General features: G+C 44.3%; 1 protein-coding gene across 4 annotated transcripts in view; it reads right to left on the reverse strand.

Moving 5' to 3' along the window:
- CORO1C (coronin 1C) overlaps nucleotides 1-23,078 on the reverse strand; it is a 53,917-nt gene that overhangs the window by 21,626 nt on the left and 9,213 nt on the right. For 3 of the 4 annotated variants that reach the window (XM_042442057.1, XM_042442058.1, XM_042442061.1), the window contains exon 2: nucleotides 5,389-5,588. In XM_042442057.1, coding sequence (XP_042297991.1) covers nucleotides 5,389-5,588 — 200 coding nt within the window. Of the gene's footprint in view, nucleotides 1-5,388; nucleotides 5,589-5,719; nucleotides 5,891-23,078 lie in introns of all 4 variants that reach the window. The other variant, XM_042442059.1, reaches the window with a different exon arrangement.

Here is a 23,078-nt window from a genome sequence, read left to right on the forward strand (position 1 = left end):
CACTAGATTCCTCACAAATATAGTAAGGCTGGCAAAGAACAAGAAATGTGATATTCTAGTGACAATTCCCGGTTGGTAGACTGCCCACTGGCTCCAGGCCTGCCCAATTAATTGCAGCTTCATTCCATGCCAAAGTGTCCACAGACTGGCATAAATACTTCCGCTGGCCTCTCTCCCCAGGCGACCCTTCACACTTGGAGGCAATCCAACGTTTGCCCTGGCTTCCGTGCTGCTCCCAACACCAGCCTGAGGCATTTAGGTAACGGAAGAGACAGCAAGCAAAGGGGTTTCTAATTCTGGTCCCTTCCTAGAAAAATAAATAATACCGCTTCCAAAATTGAGAAAGTTTTTACTCCCAGGTCTCAAATTGACATTTACATGCAAGGTTTCAAACTAAAACCAATATTTTCACAGGCAAGGATTATAAGCCGAAGTGCTGACAGCCCCTCAAGTGCAGAAGAGTAAGGAAAGCGCTGCTGTTAGCAGCCCACCCAAACCACTGGAAGAGCATCCAGGGACAGCTGTCAAGGCTTCTTTTCGACATCTGCTCCCAACTAAGTTCATAAAGGGATCTGACCCAAGGAGTTAGGTGCAGGAGACACCGAGAGGAAGGACTTAAGCCTCACCGACTACACAGCAGGGTTTCTCAACCAGCGTTTATTTATGGGATTAATAACCCATCTTTCATCCAAAAAGGGATTCAAGGCAGCTTACAATTTTAATGAGAGGTCACTAGGAGTTCTGCAAGAATCATGATGCGGGAGGAATCCTTCTTTTTAAAGTTGTAGACATAACCATTTTTATGGAGGGGTTCCCTGAAACTTAAACATTTGTTCAAGAATTCCTCCGGTGTAAAAAGGCTGAGAAAGGCTGCCATACAGATAGAAGTGTAGAGATATTCTTCTATGTACAACATGCCATGCTCGAAACTGAGCAGCAAAATACAACACCACATCTCTTTAGAGTAGAGATAAGCAATTTCTGGTGCCCCAGCTACTCTTGGATGGCAGTGCCAAGCATTTCTTCCCATTGGCTATCCAAGTTGTGGCCGACAGATGTTGCAGTCCAACATTTGGAGGGTCACAACATGATGCCCACTCCTGATTTGGAAACTATGGAAGTCTATGGATTTTGGACCAGTTGGACTGCTAATCTGGTCTTGCAGGCTCTTCCTATGCCCCTTGGTCCCTAAAACAAGGGGAAAAAAACATTTCTTGACTGCCTCACTTCAGCAACATGAAGGTGAGGCTCATATGAGACTGAATGCTTCTCTATCCAGAATTCATTCTGCCTGACATGGACCTGCTGGTTTTCTATCTGTGGGAGCGTTTCTTCCCACAGAAACACCCAAACGCCGAGCTTCCAGCCTGCAGTTGGAAAAGGTGGGGCCAACGGACAAGTTCACCAACGATTGGTACAAGCTGGATCTCTCCCTTTTCAGGGTGCCTCTATGGAATTCCTGGTGGCAGCACTGCCCAGTGAAAACTCAACACAACTGCAGGCATGCACATGCTCTGAAAAAAGTTGGTTCCTCTCATGAAAGGCTGCGTGGCTGAAAGGAAAAACACAAAGGCGCTTCCCAGTTTTATATTCACAACATCTGGCTTAATGACAGAGGTGGTTTAAGCTTTTAATTCAAGCTGCCAAATATTCCAAAGGGCCATACACAGCAACACCCTCCTCTGAGTTTCATCTTGTCCATAAAACACACACACAGAACCAACGTTAATCTTCCTCAGCACAAAGAAACCTATACTTTAGAGCAGCCTTTCTCAATCTGCTGCGCTCCAGACACTTTGACTTCCGGCTTGCATCATTCCTGAGAACGCAGCCAATGGTCAATATGGCTAGACGCTGGAGTTCAAAACATCTTTAGGGCACTAGGGTCCAAAACGCAGAAATAATCCAGTTTGAGACCACTTTAAATGCTAGGGAATTCTGAGAATTGTAGTTTACCGTGGCACTAGAGCTCTCTGACAGAGAAGGCTCAATGTCTCACAAAACCACAGTTCCACTGAGCCAGGGCAGTTAAAGTGGTCTCAAACTGGATTCTTTTTGCAGTATGGATGCAGCCTAAGTTAACCTAGGAGGCACAAGGAGATCAGGAAAGCCTTCATATATCCTCACAGCTCCACCGTCTGTGGTGCTTTTGCTTTCGCTGGCACTCAAACAGTAGTGCCAGCACCTTGAAGTGGTTCTTCTAGTGGAATTCTAACAGGGGTGGGTGGGGGTCAGCACTGTTGATATTTGGGGTTTACCTTTGGTTTTCCTTTTCCTTACATCTCCTTTTTATCCCAGAATCCAATTACAACATTTGGTGTGTTCAAATACAAAAGGGAAAAGGCACCATGATTTCCTGTTCTCTGGCGCTCCAGTGCCACGCTTGCTGCCCTCCCTCCCTTCCTGTGTAAAGGGTGCCAAGCCAAGAATGAGGCAGAGATGCTCCAGCAGCACTGCTTTTTCCACATTTGTTTGGTTGGGTTGTTGTTGTTGTTTTTCATTCCATACCTAGTACATTACCGCCAGCATTGCCAAGAATTCTGCATGGGCTGCCTCCCAGATAAATGTGCAAAAATGATTTCAGCCTCCTCCTCCCCCCCCCCCCGCTCTCATCCTCAGGAATCAAGAGCAAGTGCCAGGCTGGGCTGAGATGGCACAGGCCCAGAGGATTATAATTCAGGGAGCAAGGGGTTAACCATCCTTTCCCACTTGACTCAGTGCTTCCCCCCCACCTTTTTTTGTAAAAGCGGTGGTGCTCCTCTCCCACCATTTTCAAAGCTCAAAGTGGCCAATCAAAGCAAAGGGTGGAAATTATTCAGGACAGCTCCCAACCTAAAGAGCTGGAATGGCCATATATGGTAAAAACCACTGTCAGAGCTCTGCAGTGACGGCGGCTGCTGTTCGACATAGCACTGAAAATGCTGCAGCCGCCTGGCTGGGGAGGCAGGGCAGAAGGGACAGGGACACGGGGACAGACACACGCAGCCTCAGCAGAGCATTTCTGTCAAAGGACATGGGGGACCCAAGGAGTGGGAAACAGGCAGCCCCACAAGGCCACATGCAAACACCCCCACGCAGGAGAGCTAGGGAGGGTGGGCTTCCATGCTGGACCGGGCTCATTGTTCCTCTTTGTGCCACAGGGACACGGCAAGCTAAAAAGGGTCACTGGAAGGAAATAAAAAGAGTCATTCCATCTGCAAGCTGGATGGAAGGAGGCAGCCTGCGTAAGGTCAAGACTGCTGCTCTAGCACTTGATGCGTCTTATATTGACTCTCTCTCGCTTTGCTACAAGAGGCACTACGGGAGCCCTTGTGGCAGCATAGAGATGCTCTCAAGCCCTGTTTCCCCAAAATGTGCTATGCTGCTTGGGCCTTAAAAGCCCATTTCAGCTTGGAGTTTGATGCATCTAAGCATAAGGAGGCAGAGAAACGTGCCACATCTGCCTGTAACAGCCAACTAAAGTAATCATGTCTGGTGAAGAACCCTTGTGCTCCAAGGAAAATGAGATTCAAGTGTACTCACACAGAAGGACATGAGCTTTCAAGGTTGGGATGGGAACGAGCACATGTGGAAAGACAAAAGGGCGATCTGAAATCCTTTTGTCTCCCCTGAAGAACCACAGTGTGGTCCATACGGCAGGAGATGTCTCCTCAAGCACTGCCTGGCCTTTTCAATTAGCACTCAGTAAACATACATCTGACCTAGCTTCTCTATTCAGTTCTATGCTAGGAAACCTGAACATCTGCAAGGAAGTGGGGAGAGGGAGGGGTGGCACCCACCAAGTGATGACTCTACACTTAAATGTGGGACTCCTGATAAGAAATCCACACATGTGCAAAGAATACACCAAAGACTCAAGCCTCCCAGCAGGAGTCTTGGAAGGGAAGGATGAATTGTTTTCGCCAGCTCCATTTGGCTAGCTCCCTCCCAGCATCCACAACTCTTCACCCCACCCTCTGCTGTCCAACCCACAGTTAGATTTTAAACTTCTTGAGTGACAGAAGTTTGTCTAATATTCATTTATGGAATTCTCTGACATGAAGTGTACACTGTAGAAAGATTTATAAATGACAGATGAATGGGATTTCAAATGACTGGGGCTGGATCAGGGCTAGATTTTTATCATTTTGAAAGGCTACAGGTAGAAAATATTCCATCCACCCAGTCCCATTGGCTGTCTTCATATTTCTGATGACCTGGTTGTAAGTGCCATTGCTTATTTAGCCAGAACTAGCAACAACCATTAGACAGAGGCATAGATGGCTAGGGGAAACCAAGGTTTGCAGAAGAACAAAGCGTCTTTATAATATTGTCCATGACATCTCAACAAGGACGAAGCATGCTCAGTGATGGGTGAAATGCTGACTAACAGCTAGGATTGGGAAGGAAGTGGATGGAAAGAGGTGCACTTCATGCTGCAATATTTTGTGGTAAGTTCCCACTTGTGTGAAGCCGTAACAGTCTGCTCTGTGTCCAAGCGAAGCTCCAAAACCGGCCTAAGACTATAGAAGGAGGGAAGTGCTCAGAAACCTCCACACCAGTCAAAGTAAAAAAGGTCACCAGAACATTTTACTCCTTGTCTTACCAAAAAAAAAAAAAAAGATGTTAAGAGGAAAAGCAGTCTAGCTCCACGGCTCCATGAGAGAAAGTGGAGTCCCAGAGTTGCCTCTCCACACCACACTGGGCTCCAGGTGCCAGTTGCCCTGTGACTACAGAGCTGAATGAAAGGGCACTTGGCCTCTGCCACTGGAGTGTCTCTGTCGGCATGTACTTTCTTTTTGCAGAAATTTGTGGTAAGCCACCTCAAAAATCATTCCTTTAAGAAACAGGAAATAAAACTTCAAAATTATGTAGCTAGCACCTTTTGTTTCCTATCTTCCACATTTTGAAGGCATACAGAAAAAGTGGGACACCTCAACCAGAGAAAGAAGGCAACCCGCACACATCCTATTCAAACAACTAGGTGACCTTACTTAAGGCAGGGATAGGTCCTGCTGCCATGACTTTATCTCCCCACATTTTGCACTGAGGTAAAATAATACACATCAAGCACTATACATAAATTTCTACATCAGAATGAGACTATTTAAAAGGCAACATAGAGAATGGGAACCACATGTTCAGAAAACAGAGAGACCTTCCTCTCCAAAATAATGGTCTGCTTATTCTTTCCTCAGGATGCCAACTGATGTGTATCTGGTACAAAATGACCACAATGAATGAGTGTCAAAAGCAACAGAACTGAATGAAAGCAGTCAGGTGACCAATGTACCGGCTTACTGATTTTTCTTTTCTTTTCAATCCGAAGGAAAGAAAACATTAATCAATGTATTGGGTACAGCAGAGCTAGAGAAACATGTTAAACATCTTTTTTTAAAACTCGCTTACCTTGTGTAAAGGCAGAACCAGAAATGCACCACCTCCGCTAGCCTCTATTATTATTGCAACAAATTTGGGATTGACTGCACAAAATGAACTGTCCCAGGTAACGCGGGAAACTCTAATGTCATCGTAACACTGGTCATTTTTCACCGCTTGACCGAACACGTGCCGAAACTTGCTCTGTCGTACCACTCGTCTCATTGTTTCTGAAAATGAAGAGAAGAGGAAATTCAGGCAACTGGCATGGATTACTGTCCCTTAAATTCCTCCACTGGCCCAGTACACAGGACTCCTTCTTTGTTACACAGCCAAAAAAAAAAGGTCTATTTTTACCAACCTGTTCCTAGAAGCCCTAGTGTTCAGCCCTTTCTAATCGGAACAGGGGTAGTAAAAGCTTGAGGATGCATTCTACCATCTTTTCCTTTAACATTTAGCTTCACTGTTTCGTTTCACACAGTCATGTTTCATTTTCTGTGTTCGCCATAGTTTACTGAACTCTTTGATGTCACTGAAAGTACAATATGAGATGAATATAAATCTTAGAACACACAGACGCACCCCAACACTAGTCTAGAGGAAGCGCCCTGCTATTTGCGGCCTTGGTTTTCAAAACCTATTCCTTTCTGTCTCAGAATCATTCCCAGACATCCTGCAATAATTCATTACTAGACTATAATCACAACACATGTGCTACTGTCTGTCAACCATATTAAATCTATGTAAAACATGCTCTCATCAAATCGAAAGTGAGAAGGAAAGGCAAGTTATCCACAAATCCCAGTTCAAGTACATAGCTGACAAAAATTTCAAGAAAATGAGGAACTGTGCCAAAATTCCATTGCCCCAAATCAGCCCTGAGTGCAAGACTGAGAACCTGATTGGCCCAAGGAAAAGAGGGGAAAACAACAAAAGATCTGGTAAAACTGTCTTGCCAAATATTGTCACACAATCATCAAGTATCTCTACACCTTAACTTTTATCAGAAAGGAAAGGTAAGCATCAGCAGATATGAGACCTACATTTAAGCTACGAAACAGTAGCATCAATACATTGAGTCGCAGCCCGACAAAGTGGAAGAAGGGTGCTGGGAAATGATCAACTGACCAGTGAACTCACCAGTATGCCAATCCTACTGAAGGTTGTTACTCCTGGAATATCTTTCTTCAAAATTCCCTAAAAATGGTTCCAAAAATGCCAACTCAAATGCCAGCTCTCCACTTAGGTATGCCATTGCACACAAATCTGCTTGCAACCAAGGATGAGGGAAGGCTTCTGGGTACACAGGCCCCCTTTTTAACCTCAACTGCACCTTGGGCCCATACCAAGCCAAGATTACCTTTAAAGGAACCTATTTTTGTGAAGTTTGTGAGCAGAGAAAATCATGACTTGTACATCTACACTTAAGAAAAATGCGAGTCAATTTAGTAAACATGTTGTTAAGGACAATAGAATGGCATATATGGAAATGCTGAACTGCTTTGCAAAATGTCATCTTTGGCACCTGTTGCATTATGAGGGGAAAGTTTTTCTCTTCTAATGGAGCAGGCAGTGAAGATGACATTTTGCTGGGTTCTTGGTGGCGACTTCAGAGTGGCAATTTATTAAACCTCGGCTTCCAAACAGTGCTTTGCCTAATAGCTAGCTTTCATCCAGTCTGAAAAGGAGCAAAGTATACACAGAGATGCATGTCTGTGTGTGTGTGTGAGAGAGAACGGAACATGAAGATGTGGTGTTAAAAATATCCTAATGCCACTAAGACTAAAACAGTGAAGACAACCTTCCACCGCACAGGAGAAAATGCCTTAGAAAAGCATCCTATGAAAGCTAAGATGCGGTCCTACAGATAGGGTGAGAATTATCCAAAAGAGCCAAGGGGGAGACTGCAGGAGATGCCTCTGTACCCCTGAGAATAGGCGGGAGATCCCCAGCTGCTTCTGCAGGAGCCCAACAGCTTTCACCCGAGAAGGACGCTCCTTTCGCAGTGACCTCCCCAAGAGTTCAAGACAATGCTCCAGAGGTGAAAGACGCCATTGACTCCATTCCAAGGCTCTTAAGTAATCTGCTGGTGACGTGTTTTGTGAAGAACTGCATTAGTGAGATTTTTTGCAAACAGTAGGGCAGATAAAAGCCTCTTTCAACAGCAAAACTAGCGAATGACAGCGGACTAACCTTCGCTTCAGAGAGGGACTACCGCACTACAAGTCTTGTGTGCACTTTGTCTGACAATTTTTTTTTCTGAGCAGGACATCATTTTGGTGCTGTTCAAGTGGAGTTAAATCAGATGAGCATGGAGACTGTGGACTCTTTCTACTTAGGAATATACAGAAAGTCTTTCTAGCAGCTATTGGGTCCAGCAGGAATATACAACCCTGTGCCTTCAAGATGTTCTGGACTGCAATTCCCATCAACCATGCTCTGTGTTGACTAGGGCTGCAATCCAAAACCTTTGGAGGGCAACAAGGTCCCTATCCTTGTGGACCAGGGTAAATTACCATGGCCAAGAAGCAAGAGGCATATTGAGACCACAGACGAAAGGTGTTTAATGGCATGGTTACCAATTTTGATTCCTTTAAATTAGAATGTTTTATAAAATGTGAAGAGGAAAGCCCTGCTGCCATGAAGACAGGCAAGGGAGATGGAACCAGGTCACCTGCAAGAATTTATTTAGCATTCTTTGAAGGCTCTTTGTTTTCAATGGGCCTTACACCCAGCTGAGTCTGTGCAGGGCCGCCGTCAATTTGTCCCCTGCTCTTGGAGGTATTTGTCAATGGTCAACACATATGGAGGTACACCAACAGTCTCAGCCTAAACTCATTTCACATCTGCTAAGAGTCCTAGTCTCGTCTTCCTTAGATTACTCAAGTCGAAGAGGGAAGGCTGGGGGATGTGAAAGGGTACCACCCAACAACCCTGTAGTGTTGCAACAGCAGGAACTGCCTTCGCTTCCTTCAACCTCTTCCCTCTCAGTCTCTCTCTCTCTGTCTCTCTCTCTCTCTCTCTCACACACACACACACACCACACGTGACCAGCACTGCCCTTGCGCCAACACCCTTCTGGCTCCCTGGGCGGGAGTGAGTCATTTCTATATTTGTTTCATTATCATGATAAGATAGGCAAGGCAGGATTTGTACTTGGGCCAGCATGTTTTCACAGCAGCTTTGCAAGAACATCCACTGGTTCGATTGCCTCCTACAAGCTTTGCCAAAAGCTATATAAATCTGATGTTTTACACTGAGCAAGTCTGAAATGGCACTGTCCCATGCTAGCAAGATTAAAACTCATCCTGCAACTCTGCCGTCACTACCTGAGTGGCAAGGGAAAGAAAAGGCTTGACTCTGGCCCCCATGTTCCACTCCTGGACCAATGTCACTAATTTGAAGGAGAGACTGAAACCATCCTAATATCCATCTTGTACTTTCTTCTTAAGGAAGCCACAACACCTCACAGCTCAGAAAATGGATTTCAACCACTGGCCATCATGCTTTTGGATTCCTGCTCTCCAAAGGCCCAGAAATCAGGGCCAATGGTCAGGGATCTTGGGAGATGAGGTCAAAGAAGCTGGAAAGCCACAAGGGAGAGAACCACTGCCTTTAGAGCTCCTTCATACATGATGCATTTGTGCCTTATCTTTTGGGTAAGATAACCCAATACAACTGTTAAGTTTCAAAAATGTAATCGCTCCCCTCAGCATGATATTTCTAAAGTTAAAAAGCCTTACAGGTGAAATTGTTGAGCAAGTGCCATTTCTAACTGTAGGGAGAAAATTTACAAATGACTTTAATAATTAAAAAACAACCCCATTAATTTTTGCCCACTCATTCTCTCTCTTCCCTATACACAAACACGCCCCTACCTTACTAGGTTTCCCTGCTATGTGACTGAGTCACTCTCAACAGAAACTATGTATGATGAACACACACATGCTCAGCAGCCTCTCCAAACCTTCATTTCCCTAGCCAAGGGAGTGCTTCTTGGCTTTGGATCACAGCCATTTTGATCTGGCTCCCTTTCAAAACCAAAGAGGTGTGGGGGAAGTTGAGAGCAGATAGAAGCAACACACAGGCTCTCGGCCTGAGAAACAGGAATGATGGATCATAGAATCATAGAATCGTAGAGTTGGAAGAGACCACAAGGGCCATCCAGTCCAACCCCCTGCCATGCAGGATCCCCTCGCAAACGTCCAATAAGGCCTTTGGAGGAGAAATTAAACAAAGGCTACCTTCTCACTGAATGCAAAAGCAACACCTCTGCCTCCCTTTAAAGCCCTGAAGACCAGTTTCTAACCCAATTAGGCTTTTCTTGTCACAAAAACTACACACTTCTCCATCATGGGAAGGAGCAGAGGGGGCCCGGCAGCTGACTCCCAAGTGCTATGGGCTTTTCCCACCACAATCTGTACATTATTATTGAGAGGAGCAGGCTGGAGGCCAGAAGCAGCCGGAAATGATCACCTGTAGCGGAGGGGGTGCTTTTCCACACCTTCACAGGGTAGAAGAGGAGACTGAAACAGGGAAGACATCCCTCAAGGCCCTTCCTGCTTGGACCCTTGGCAAAGGAGACTCCTCCAGCAGCCTCTTTAGCCCACCACCAGCTTCTGCATCTTCCTTTAACCACATTTGGAAAGGAGATAAAAGGAAAGCCAAACATCCTTTGTTCATACTGGGTCATAGCTTACATTAAGCTACAGATACAAAACAGACCATACTTTTTATTGACTAATGAAGGATGCAACAGGGGAAGGACTTCTTTGCCAGACTAAGTGAACAACTCCTTCAAGCTGGCCCACACAGTTTGTGACTCCTCTACCGCTAGGGATCTACAAGGCGGTATTAATAAAACCAAGATGAGCTGCCTGATGAGACTGCAAAGGAGAGGCATCAAAGCATGTGTGTGTGTGTGTGTGTGTGTGTTGGGTTGTCTGCCTTTGGTGTCAGAAGTCTACCTCAGAAACGTTGATTTAAACCTTACCATCTTTAAGAGCAAGCAAGGGATGGCAGTGTGCACTCCTAAGCACAGGGTACACTAAATAGTAGCAGGGCAGTAGATATCACTCTTGACTAGAAGCTTTATAGGCTCAATATGCTTCAAAGAGGACAGCAAAGAAATGGCAGCTGCATTTCCACATTTTTAACATAGGGAATACCTACAGGCAAAGGCTGTAAGAGCAAAACTCCTGACTAACCCATGAAAGCATGAGCTTTATAGAGGGCCAGACAGTCCAAATAAACAGAGAGCTCAAAATCTGTATTCCACTTTGAGTAATAATCCATCAACCTGATCCAGTAAGACACCCTCTTGTAAGAGAGTCTTCCCAGTGCATTCTGGCCCTTTCATTTGAATTGCATGCTACAGTTCTATGAGGCAGAACTGGCCTATGCAAGGGTCAGCATACTTAAAAATCTCATTTCAGATCCCCTCATAGTGTGTGCACTGATCTCTCAGGAAATCATCTTGGAGACTTGCACAACCAAAGCGTTATGGGTTCCCTCTTTCATAGTTCCCCTTTTGACAAGAGGAGCCATCTGTGAGGCTGCAGTGTGCCTTAAGAAGACATCATGCTGCAACACTTCAAAACTCAAACTCCTCAAAAAGAGAAGTCTAGCTGGTTTTGTTACAGCATCTTAACATGCCATTTCCACATATAAAGACGGAGGACAGCCAGCTTTAGGTCCATTTGTAACAGCCTAGAAGAAGCGGACATAAAATAGTACCAAGATTGTACAGGTTGAGCTCCTTTATCCAAAATGCTTAGGACAGAAGAAACAAAGCAATGCAAAGTGGAGGGACAATTTTCAATCTGTGTTATGAGGAATGTTAAGAAGCAACAATCTCAGGGCCCATGGTCCTGTAGGACCTGCCTTCCCTCTGACTGTCACTGTTAGGTACACTGAATACATATAAAGAGTAGCACCTGACAAAGTTGAACATGAGTGAACAGTGCAATGCGGCAGCTAAAAAGGCCAATGCAATTTTAGGCTGCATCAATAAAAGTATAGTCTCTAGATCAACAGAAGTAATAGTGCCACTCTATTCTGCTTTGGTCAGGCCCCACCTGGAATACTGTGTCCAGTTCTGGGCACCACAATTCAAAAAGGACATTGAGAAACTGGAGCCATGTGTCCAAAGGAGGGCGACTAAAATGGTGAAGGGTCTGGAAACCATGCCCTGTGAGGTACGACTTAGGGAGCTGGGGATGTTTAGCCAGGAGAAAAGAAGATTAAGAGGTGATATGATAGTCCTGTTTAAATATTTGAAGGGATGTCATATTGAGGAGGGAACAAGCTTGTTTTCTGCTGCTCCAGAGACTAGGACCCGGAGCAATGGATGCAAGCTACAGGAAAAGAGATTCCAGCTCAACATTAAGAGGAACTTCCTGACAGTAAGGGCTGTTCGACAGTGGAACAAACTCCCTCAGAGTGTAATGGAGTCTCCCTCCTTAGAGGTCTTCAAGCAGAGGCTGGATGGCCATCTGTCGGGGATTCTTTGATTTGGATTTCCTGCATGGCAGAATGGGGTTGGACTGGATGGCCCTTGCGGTCTCTTCCAACTCTATGATTCTATGATTCTAAGCTGAAATAAAAAAGTCTAATTCTAGAAGGGAAACTTGGTATTCATATTTTAAAGAAATAAGCATCTGATTTTATCTGATGAACTTTAAAAATCCATTTTAATCATCTGTTTTCATTTAACCTGTTTCTCAGGGTATGAAAAGTTATAAATATCACTGTGTCAAGCCATGCTCCATCCTTTCACATTGCTCAACTTATGCAACAGCAACAGAGGAAGTGAACATCTTAGACTTACAGAGGAATTATGCAACCGAAGAAGAACGAAAGCTTTTTGCCATTAACAAAAATCTTCCTACTTCCTGCAATGTGAAGTTCCAAAGGCAAGTCACTCTATTGCTAACACAGCCAGGAACAGTGGTCTCCACAAGAATCGCTCTCAATCTCTCTCCTACTGCCCAACCTGTATTACCATTGAAAAACAAACCTCTAACTGCTCTGCAAATACTGTTGTGTGCAGGCATTTGAAGTTGAACACAGGCGATTTGCCTTGTTATCACAATCCAGAGCCTGAGAATGATCACCACACTTCGACTTTCAGTTCCTTTCATGTGCTGAGCTGCTCCACAAGCTTAAGTAGAAAAAAATTCAACTGTCAACATCTACTGGCACGGCTGTGTTATACCAAGTCAACCTCACCCGGAGCAGAGTGGGGGGAATAGGGGGGTTGTTTTTTCCATAGCCCACCTCAGCAAGTTCATAGAATGAGAAAAATGCTGAAAGGTTAGGTACACAAATTACATACTGCCACCTCAAAACAGAGATTTCTCTAACACGAATGGATCCGTATCTGGCACAAGTCCTATGAAGTGTGCTGATATGATGCCACTGCTGCCAGCGGTTATGACTGCACTGATCAGGACTTATGCTAAAAAGCAGTATGCAAAAGTACTCAACTTCAACAGATATGGATGTGAATAGGGTTAAAGAGACTCTGTCTTACTACTACAGCTTCAAGCTGTAGCCTTCTAGGATGACTAATAGCTTTCCAATAACAAGGTTCAGTAACAAGGTTCTTTGGTATTATGTGCCTTCCAACCGTTTCTTAAGGTGAATCTACTGAGGGGGTCTCCCTTTGCCTTCCTCTAATGATGGCTCATAGCGCCAACAGCATTTCCACCATCGTTGTTGTTCATAAATGCAACAGGGTGATTTAACAATAAAGGCTATATGTTTATCAGTAAAGGTGAAACTCAGTGGCATCAAATATTGACTCCTTTTTAGAAGGCAGTCCAGATGAAAAATCATTATATACTATCCTGGGGTTAATCCAACATCTTAAAGGCTGGGCAGCTCTGAGATTCAGAAGCAAACCCTGCTGGAGAAAAAGAAAGCACTACTCAACTCCAAGCTGTCTTGGATGAAACCGATTATCTAGATCCATTTCAAACTGGCTTTAGGACGGGATTTGGAGTTGAGACCGCCATGGTTGCTCTGGCTGATGACCTGCGTCTGGGCATCGACAAGGGTAGTGTGACCCTGTTGGTGTATCTGGACCTCTCAGCGGCATTTGACACTATAGATCATGACATCCTCTTGAATTGCCTGAGAAGGTTAGGAATAGGAGGCACTGTTCCTTCCTCTCGGGATGATTCCAGAGGGTGGTGCTCGGGGACACTTGCTCGGCAAGGAAGGAGCTTAATTGTGGCATCCCACAAGGCGCCATCCTGTGCCTGATGCTTTTTAACATATACATGAAGCCGCTGGGAGAGATCATCTGGAGACATGGGGCGGGGTGTTATCAGTATGCTGATGACACCCAGATATATTTCTCCATGTCTTGAGTCTTCAGCTGTGACTTCAGATAGCGTCTTACCTCTCAGTGACTGTCTTAAGACAGTAATGGATTGGATGAGGGAAAACAAATTGAAGCTGAATCCAGACAAAACGGAGGTTCTTACGGTATCGGCTCCGAACCCAGGCATTGGGATACAACCTCCAGTCCTAGAAGGGGTCACACTTTCCTCAAAGGACTATGTTTGCAGTCTGGGAGCGCTCCTAGATTCGTCGCTTCACATGACAAATCAGGTGAATGCGACGGTCAGGAGTGCCTGTTATCAGCTTCGAATGATACGCCAGCTGCACCCTTTCCTGAAAGTCAGGGACCTTGAGACCGTAGTACATGCGCTGGTAACCTCACGTCTTGATTTCTGCAATGCACTCTACATGGGGCTACCCTTGTGCTTGGTCCGGAAACTTCAATTAGTTCAGAACATGGCAGACAGACTGGTCTCTGGTACATCCAGAAGAGACCATATAACACTGATCTTAAGATCACTCCACTGGCTGCCCATTAGTTTCCGGGCCCAGTACAAGGTGTTGGTTATTACCTTTAAAGCCCTAAATGGCTTGGGTCCAACCTATCTTTGGGACCACCTCCTTCCATATAATCCTCCCCGCACACTTAGATCCTCAGGGAAAAATCTGTTACAGCTTTGTAAAACAAGGCTGTTGGCAACATCCCAGAGGACCTTTTCAGCTGTAGCCCCCAGATTGTGGAATGGCCTGCCGGATGAGATCCGTCATATTACCACTCTAAATAGCTTTTAAAAAGCTATAAAGATGGATCTCTTCTGGCAGGCCTTTCCTGAATAGTTCTCCGGACATCGGAAGGAAAATCTAACTGTTGACCTCCGACTTCACCACAGTTATTGTATTGTTTTTAAGTATGTTTTTATGTTTTTAATTCCACACTGTTTAATTGTATTTTAAAGGGGGGGGTTTGAGGGTTTGGGCTGTATATTTTAACTTTGTAAGCCACCCTTCATAGGACTTGTGCCTGTAGAGAGGCGGGATATAAATAAATTTTATTATTTTATTTATTATTACTGTACTTGCATCTCAAGGGACACAGTGGCTTGTTGCTTGTGAACAGAGGCAGTTGACAGCCAAGTAAGCAGGACAATGCAGGTTTTGAACTCTGTTCCCATCTTCTGCAACCGGAACCTCCCTAGCTGAAACATCCCAGAATCCCATCCTTCCCTCCCCAGGTTTATCCCACTCCAGGAATTCCCTGCCAGGGGACAGGATGAAGCCCAGCATTTGAGGCAAGTGACAGGTATGCAGAGAAAAGGCCTCTTCTACATTTATCTATTTGTATATTTGGCCCTTTCTGGTGACCTAGTTTTCTTATCAGTAGAACAAGGTGAATAAAATGAAAACTTTGTCAATCCTTTACTGGCCTTTTGCCAGGTGAAAATCTCTATTTTCCTCACATCGGGGGCATTGGGGACATTACAGTGCGCAGTAGGTGTGGGAAATGGTGGCCCATACTAGGAAATATGGGTTTACAACAGACCTACTCATTACGAGAAAGCTTAAATATTTTAGTATTTCTACATTCAACTTTGGTAACCGGGGCAGGTGTAACAAGATGCAGTGCTTGGAGTGTTGGACTCAGACTGGGGAGTCCCAAGATCAAATCCCAGTCGTAACCTCAGGCCAGTGGTTGTTCTCAACCGAACATAGCTCACAGGGCTGTTATGAGCACAAGAATGAGGGCAGTGTGACCACTCCTTGGAGGAAATGGAGGCTATCCACAAATAAAAAACTTAACAGCGCTTTTTAGTTTATGAAACATTTAAGGAAGTATATGACCTCAAGGAAACAAATGTGAAACATCTCTTGTTTATATGCAAAAACAATGTAATAAAATGAATGGGTACTAACCTTTCTACTCAGAACTCATCAACTATAGCTTCTCTCACTACTCACGGTGAACAAGTCAATGTTATATAGGACAGTAAGCCTGCAGCTAGGTGGGAAGCTAGGCACAGACGGTGATGTTAAGATCAAGCATGGAAAAAAATTGTACGTTGGATTCACATTTTTAAACGCTGGCAAGAAAAGGTCCTTTTAGTTCCACCTAGTGTCTAGATTTTTCCAGGCCTGCAAAGTACATTCTACCCAAAGCAAAATAATAAAGAGCAAACAGAGATGGAGTTGAAACAGAGAGGAAAGAACTGAAGGGACTGTGCTGCCCACTTGCACGCTGCAAGAGGCATGGCCGCCACAACAAGGATCGGACAAGATCTAGAAGGTCCTGGACAGGCATGAAAGAGGATCTTAGACTGGAGAACTGGGCTAATAGTAACCAAATTAATTTCAAGAGGAATAAATTAGATATGAAAAAACAGAGACACACATATAAGATGGATGATGCCCATGCATAGTGCATACTGTTGGTGTTTTTAACTTTTGGACGATCTTAGATTTTTCGTTGTGTCTTGTTTTACCTTTGCTGTACGCGACCTGGGTTCCCCACTGTGGGAGAAAGGCAGTATATAAATGAAATAATTTAATGAAATGAAACGTGAAGAGGATTCTAGGGGTTTTAGGAGACCATAAGCTATGCATGAGGCAACCGTGTGATGTGGTAGCTAAAAGAAATCCCATGTCATTCTAGGTTGCATCAACAGAACAAGCGTCTGACTCAAGGGACACAAAACTACCAAACTATTCTCCATGGGTCCAATCTCATCTGGGCACCTCAGCTTAAGACCAAGCCCAGGGGAGACTGGCCAAGATGGTGAAGGATCTGGAAACCAAGCCCCATGAGGGACTGTTGAGAGAGTTGGATATGTTTAGCTAAGGGAAGGTTGTGAGCTAATATGACAGTCTCACTTAAATATATAAAGTGTTCTCATGTAGAAGATGGAACAAGTTTATTTTCCTCTGCTAGGAGCCAAACCAACAGCTTGAAATTCCCCAAAAGGAAATTCTGACTATTAAAAAGAATTTTAGGACATTAAGAATGGTTCAGCTGTAAAACAGACTGCCTCAGAAGGTGGAGGATTCATGCAAAGTGCAACTGCACCAAGTTAGTCAATGATTTGAAACTGTCAGACCTGTGCAACCTGTCCCCCGCTCGCCAATACAGTATGTATTTCTCCATCTTGCTACTTCCAGCCAACAGGGAAGCAGCCCTCCTCTTTGGCTCAGCAGCCATAACATGCAACCTGTAATGAAAAACCAAATGCTGACACCTAGATATTTCAATCTCTTAATTTCACTTCAAATCCCTCACTTCTGGTACTAATTACAGCCTCTCCGACATCTGTTTTAACAAATGCTTTCAAGATCAGCCACACTTCCTCTCTTGTACAGATGTTCTTTATCTTCCAGCTTTATCCCTTTTCATCCCAGAGTCACTACGGTAAGCTACTGAACAGCACTACCGATGGGTCTGTTGCCCATGCTACAGAGCAGCAATTCCGCTAAGAATAAGCACATTGACAGGATGTAAAGTTAAGGCCAGGAGGGGAGGGACTCTGACGCATTGTACGTATATTGGCAGTCACTACAAATGTCTTCCACACTATATTGCACATCCAGCAGAGCTGTTCAGGGTCGTGAGGGAGCTGACTCAGCTTCCTCCCACTCGGAACCCTATTTTAGAACCAACTAAGGCCTGCTGTGACGATTTTAACAACTTTTTTGCAGATAAAATCTCTCAGGTAAGGGCTGATCTTGACACCGGCATTATAACAGAAACAATAGGAGAGGCATCCAGAGCTTCCGTGGACCCTATTAAGCTGGATCACTTTGAGTTTGTACATACCGATGAAGTGGACAAGCCTCTTGGAAGCGTTAGGAACATGACGTGCTCTCTCGATCTCTGTCCTTCTTGGTTGACTGCCCAGGGTGGTGATACAGTAACATCATTATTACAACTTATAATCAATGCATCCTTCAGGGAGGGGAAATTTCCATAGAGTTTGAAATTAGCAATTGTCAAACCTTTACTTAAGAAACCCTCCCTGGACCCCCTGGTGAGAAATAATTATAGACCGGTCTCCTTGTTGCCATTCTTAGGTAAGGTGATTGAGAGAGAGGTCGCCTTCCAAGTCCAAGCAGTCTTGGGTGAAACTGATTATCTGGACCCATTTCAAAACGGCTTTAGAGCGGGATATGGAGTTGAGTCTGCCATGGTTGCCTTAGTCGATGATCTCCGTCTGGGCATCGACCGGGGAAGTGTGACCCTGTTGGTGCTCTTGGACATCTCAGCGGCTTTCGATAACATTGACCACGGTATCCTTCTGGAACGCCTGAGGGAATTGGGTATCAGGGGCACTGCGCTCCAGTGGTTTCGATCCTATCTCTCGGGCAGATTCCAGATGGTGCAGTTGGGGGACATTTGCTCCTCTAAGAGGGAACTTACATCTGGTGTCCCTCAGGGAGCTATTTTGTCCCCCACTTTGTTTAACATTTACATGAAACCACTGGGAGAGATCATCCGGAGACACAGGGTGTGGTGTTATCAGTATGCTAATGACACCCAAATATGTTTCTCTGTGTCTCCGACTGATGCAGTGACTAAGGATGGAGTCTCTCCTCTGAATGCCTGCCTGGAGTCGGTAATGGGCTGGATGAGGGAAAACAAACTCAGACTGAATCCAGAGAAAACGGAAGTACTTGTGATAGGTTCCTCAGGCCCGGGGAAGGAAATGTGTCCACCTGTCCTGGACGGGGTCACACTTCCCCATAAGGACGAAGTTCGCAGTTTAGGAGTACTTCTGGATTCGTCCCTGCAGTTGACATCTCAAGTAGATGCGATGGTCAGAAGTGCTTTCTATCAACTTCAGTTGATACACCAACTGCGCCCCTACCTAGGCCAAAGGGACCTTGAAACAGTGGTACACGCTCTGGTAACCTCTTGCTTAGATTTCTGTAATGCGCTCTACATGGGGCTACCCTTGTACCAAGTCTGGAAGCTTCAGTTAGTACAAAATATGGCAGCCAGACTGGTCACTGGTGCATCTAGGTTTGACCATATAACACCTAAGCTGAAAGCTCTACACTGGCTGCCCATTCGCTTCCGGGCACAATACAAGGTGTTGGTTATCACCTATAAAGCCCTACATGGCTTGGGCCTGAGTTACTTAAAGGACCGCATCTCCCCCTACGAGCCGCCGCGCACACACAGAACATCTGGGAAGAACTTATTGGAAACTCCATAATCCAAATATGTCTCCTCTTCCCAAAGGGCCTTTACAATAACGGCCCCGCGGATCTGGAACAGCCTTCCGTGGGAGCTCCGTCTCATGACCTCTTTGGAAATATTTAAAGAGACTGAAACCCGTACTCTTTTGCCAAGCGTTCCCCCCCCCCAAGGAGTGATGTCTACATGACCAATATGCCTGCCGACAATGATATTCTGTCTTACCCCTGTTGGATGCTGTTGGATTGTTGTATTTTACTGATGTTTGTATAGATGTACCATTTTGTGTTTTTATAGTGTATTGTATTGCATTGTATGTATTGATTTTAGTAGCCTGTAACCCCACTTCAATCCTTTGGGAGAGGCGGGGAAACACAAATATATTATTATTATTATTATTATTATTATTATTATTATTATTATTATTATTCTACTAAAAACAACAACAAAAAAGATCCCCAATATAATAGCTGTTTTACAGACCTGAGCAGAAAAGCCAGTAATATTGCTTCTTAATCCAGCATTCCTCAAATTTCAGGGCTTTTTTTTTGTTGTGAAAGAAGCAAAGTGGTAAAGCAAACTGTTTCCCAGGGGAGAGGGACAGCTATGCTAGTTTGTACTATGGCAAACACCATCAGTCCTGCGGCACCTTGAGCTTAACAAATGTATCGCAACACAAGCTTTCAGGGACTAGAGTCTCCTGCATCGATCCATAAAGCATTCTTCTTAATCATATGTACCCTTCCTTGACCAGGGACAGAAAGAAGTGCAAGAAGCAGAGACACTGGCAATTCAATTAACAGTCTGAGGATCATACGCCAACTCTGTCTCCGCGTCTACTCCAGCAACACTTTTACAGGGCTTCATAATGTTGGCCTCAAGATGAAGGAGTCATTACGCTGTTCATCTTCTAACAGAAGTGATCATCTGCCACAAGTGGCTTTATACACTCTGCACAGGGCTAACCGGACAAATCCATCACCTGAAATGGTAGCTCTACCGTTGAAGGCTGTTTTTCGGTCTCTATTAAACAAGGCCACATACAGTGGTACCCCGGGTTACGAATTTAATTCGTTCCGCGGCGCCGTTCGTAACCCGAAAGATTTCGCAACCCGAAAAAAGGCTTTCCGCTAGCGCTGGAAAGCCGCGGCTTTTAAATTTCGTGCCAAAAAGCGCCGAAACACACCGAAAAAAATTTCGTAACCCGAAAAATCTTTCGTTACCCGGAACAGTTTTTTCCAATAAAAAAAAAAAAAAAAAAAAAAAATTCGTAACGCGATCAATTCGTATCCCGGGGTACCACTGTATCTTTCAATAATATAATATTGAAAGCATTTCTATTGCTACAATTATTAACTGGTTCTCTATTTGAATAAGACTTCTGTGTCTGAAGACTAATCCATAAACAGCCAGTCTAGCTCAACATCTCTGGGACTGAACACTCTCTCTTGCCTCTCTGGTCTGAAGCACTTCTCTTCTGCTAATCTCTAGCAGTATTAATTACATCCACTGTAATCTGTTGAGTTTATCAATCTTAAGAATGTGCACCAGACCCATGTTCAATTTCCTGCAAGGTTCAAGATGTCACACAGCAACTAACGATGCCAATGGATGAATCCTGGGATTAGACAGATGGGGAACAGGTCACTTTATGCTCATTAAAAAGAGCACTTATCAACTGCTCCCTGCAGCTCAGTCCGGACATGGTTTCAAAGAACCTGCATCAGTCCTTCCAAGGTATTCTGGTGCTCCTTTGTGATCTCTGAATAGCACCATTTATTTTGCTTGTTTGAGTACAGGCATCATGATTAAGAATTTCTCCAACGGCAGAAAATGCCACCCATGGGTTCATCATTTCCTTCTTTAGACGCCTATTTATGCTCTATTTTAGTAAATTGAGGGCTTATAATTTCATTGCTATTGCTTTTTAAATGAAATTATGGGTGGTTAAGGAGATGAAGGAAAGCGAAAACTAATTACATTACAAGAGATTACAATTGTCCCCAACTCACTCTCAGGCACTTTCAATCACAAGATATTGAGGGCCAGTGAAAAGATGTTGCTGCTGCTGCTGACGCCACATTTTAACCAGATGCATCCTCTGCTCGAATCTATTGGCATGCTTCCTACATAACTGTTAATTTGGGTGTAATGACAGCGCACAGGCCAAAAGCATGTCAACATACAGAGGACAGGTCTGTAGTGTGCCTTCACCTAAACACTTTGCGGTTCATTAAACCCAGATGGGCAGCTGCAAATAGCAGAACACAGCTCAGATCTTAATTTAAGCATCATTTTTCTCCATTTCTCAGGTGACTGCTTTTAAAATCTGGGACAGTGCAAAGAATAATGAAATTCTCATTTGTCCACCTTTTATGCTCTCTCATCTTCATGAAGAGATTGATCTCGAATTCATAGTTCTCTTTTTCTAAGGCAAATTTTAAGTACCAGAGTTCTTCTAACTTTAGTCTTTTTTATAATTTATTGTTTCTCCAGAGCCTAAAAAAAGTACGCTCTCCTCCCTCTTTTCTGTGTGCTACCTATCGTCTTTTGAATCAATTTAATCTTGGGTACATATGATGAATAACATTTCCCCCCCCCCCCCCCCCCCCTGGCTTGTTAGGAAATGGAAATCTGTAAACCTGTAGAGAAGGAAATGTATCTGTCAAGAAATCTCACCCCTAACCTGATCTTCATCAAGACAATGATAACAAGACAACTCTACGGTCTGATGCCCACTCATTTCAAAAGGATCAATGTACTGAACTCTCAGTTCTCAAAGGACTGTGGTTTTATGAAGGAGCCCAGGGATTGCGATTCGCTACCAAAGACTTCTTTGCCCACTCATAGAAACTTCCGTTACCAGGACTTTTGAGGGAAGTTGTGATATGTCATCTGCTTTCCTATGGGAGTGTGCCATAAGAGAACCAATGATAGTTACAAGGAAGCAACTGAGAATGTTATGGAGGATCTTGGGCGCAACTCCTTAAGCTAAGCATTTATTCCCCAGCAAAAGTAATCTGCCTTCATGCAGGAACAAATACACAATTGAGTTTTTCAAGCAAATCAAAGTTAAACTGTTTTCCTTTAAAGTCAACAGAAGCATCATCGGATAGTTCACACTATACTTTAAAACAAAGCCCTAAATAATCTTAGTTGGGCAATCTGCCCTGTCACACTCAAATGAGCCGCATAATGAACTTATTAGTATGTTCCATTTTAATACACATACAATAAATATGCAATTATTAAGCATCACTTGTCCCCTCTTCTCTTCCAGCCTGGATCTCTAACCCACGATATTAGCTTTCCAGGCCTTCCATTTCATTGCAGCAACATCCGCTCCCTGTCTCGTGCTTGGAGCGCATCCCAGACGTGACAGATGCAATAACCATGAAGATTCAACTTGAAAAATCCAACTATGTTTGAAAAGGCACTTTGTCAGAAGGCAGAACAATCCCAATGTGCTATATACAAAGGAATACAAATGCTGATTACAGCTATCTGCCTCCAAGTCCATCGGCAGCCTTCACATTTTTACAATTACAGAGCATGACAGGAAAACAAACATGCAGTCCTTTGTGTATTTGGAAGGTTTCAACCTTACTGTCAAGTGACTGGGTGGGATCTTTTACCTTTGTAAACAGAACCTTTAGTAAGCATGAATGTCAGCAGTAGCAAAATCATGTCATCTGTTATACCAACTTTTTTAAATATCACAAACAAAAATATCTTAACCCACCCTTCTCAAGCTGGTGCCTTCTACAAAATCTCCTGCATGGCCAGAACATCTGGCAACGATGGTGGCTATCTGAAAGTGCCAGGGTGAAAGTGCCAGGGTCATTCATGCCCGATGGAGATGAGGAAGGTTGCCACACAATATACCTGGAGGGCAACAGCCCAGGGAAGGGGAGTCTAAAGCCCCTGACTACCATTTGATTCACTGTTTTTCTTCTTGAAGATGCCTGTGGCCTTTTCTTGGGCAGTTTTCAACAACTTCGCCCTGATTTCAAGCCGCTTAGGTCACAGACCTATGATTCCATCCCATATATGTAGATTTTTAACAACATCCCAGCAAAGCCTAATAGACTGGGATGGGCTCCTGGCCACGCAGGTCACAGCTCAAGAAATGCCTTCACATGGGTCTTTATATCACTGTAGGTTTACCACTGTTTGTTCAAGTAGAAAA

The sequence above is a fragment of the Sceloporus undulatus genome, chromosome 10, assembly GCF_019175285.1.
Source record: "Sceloporus undulatus isolate JIND9_A2432 ecotype Alabama chromosome 10, SceUnd_v1.1, whole genome shotgun sequence".
Lineage (NCBI taxonomy): Eukaryota > Metazoa > Chordata > Lepidosauria > Squamata > Phrynosomatidae > Sceloporus > Sceloporus undulatus.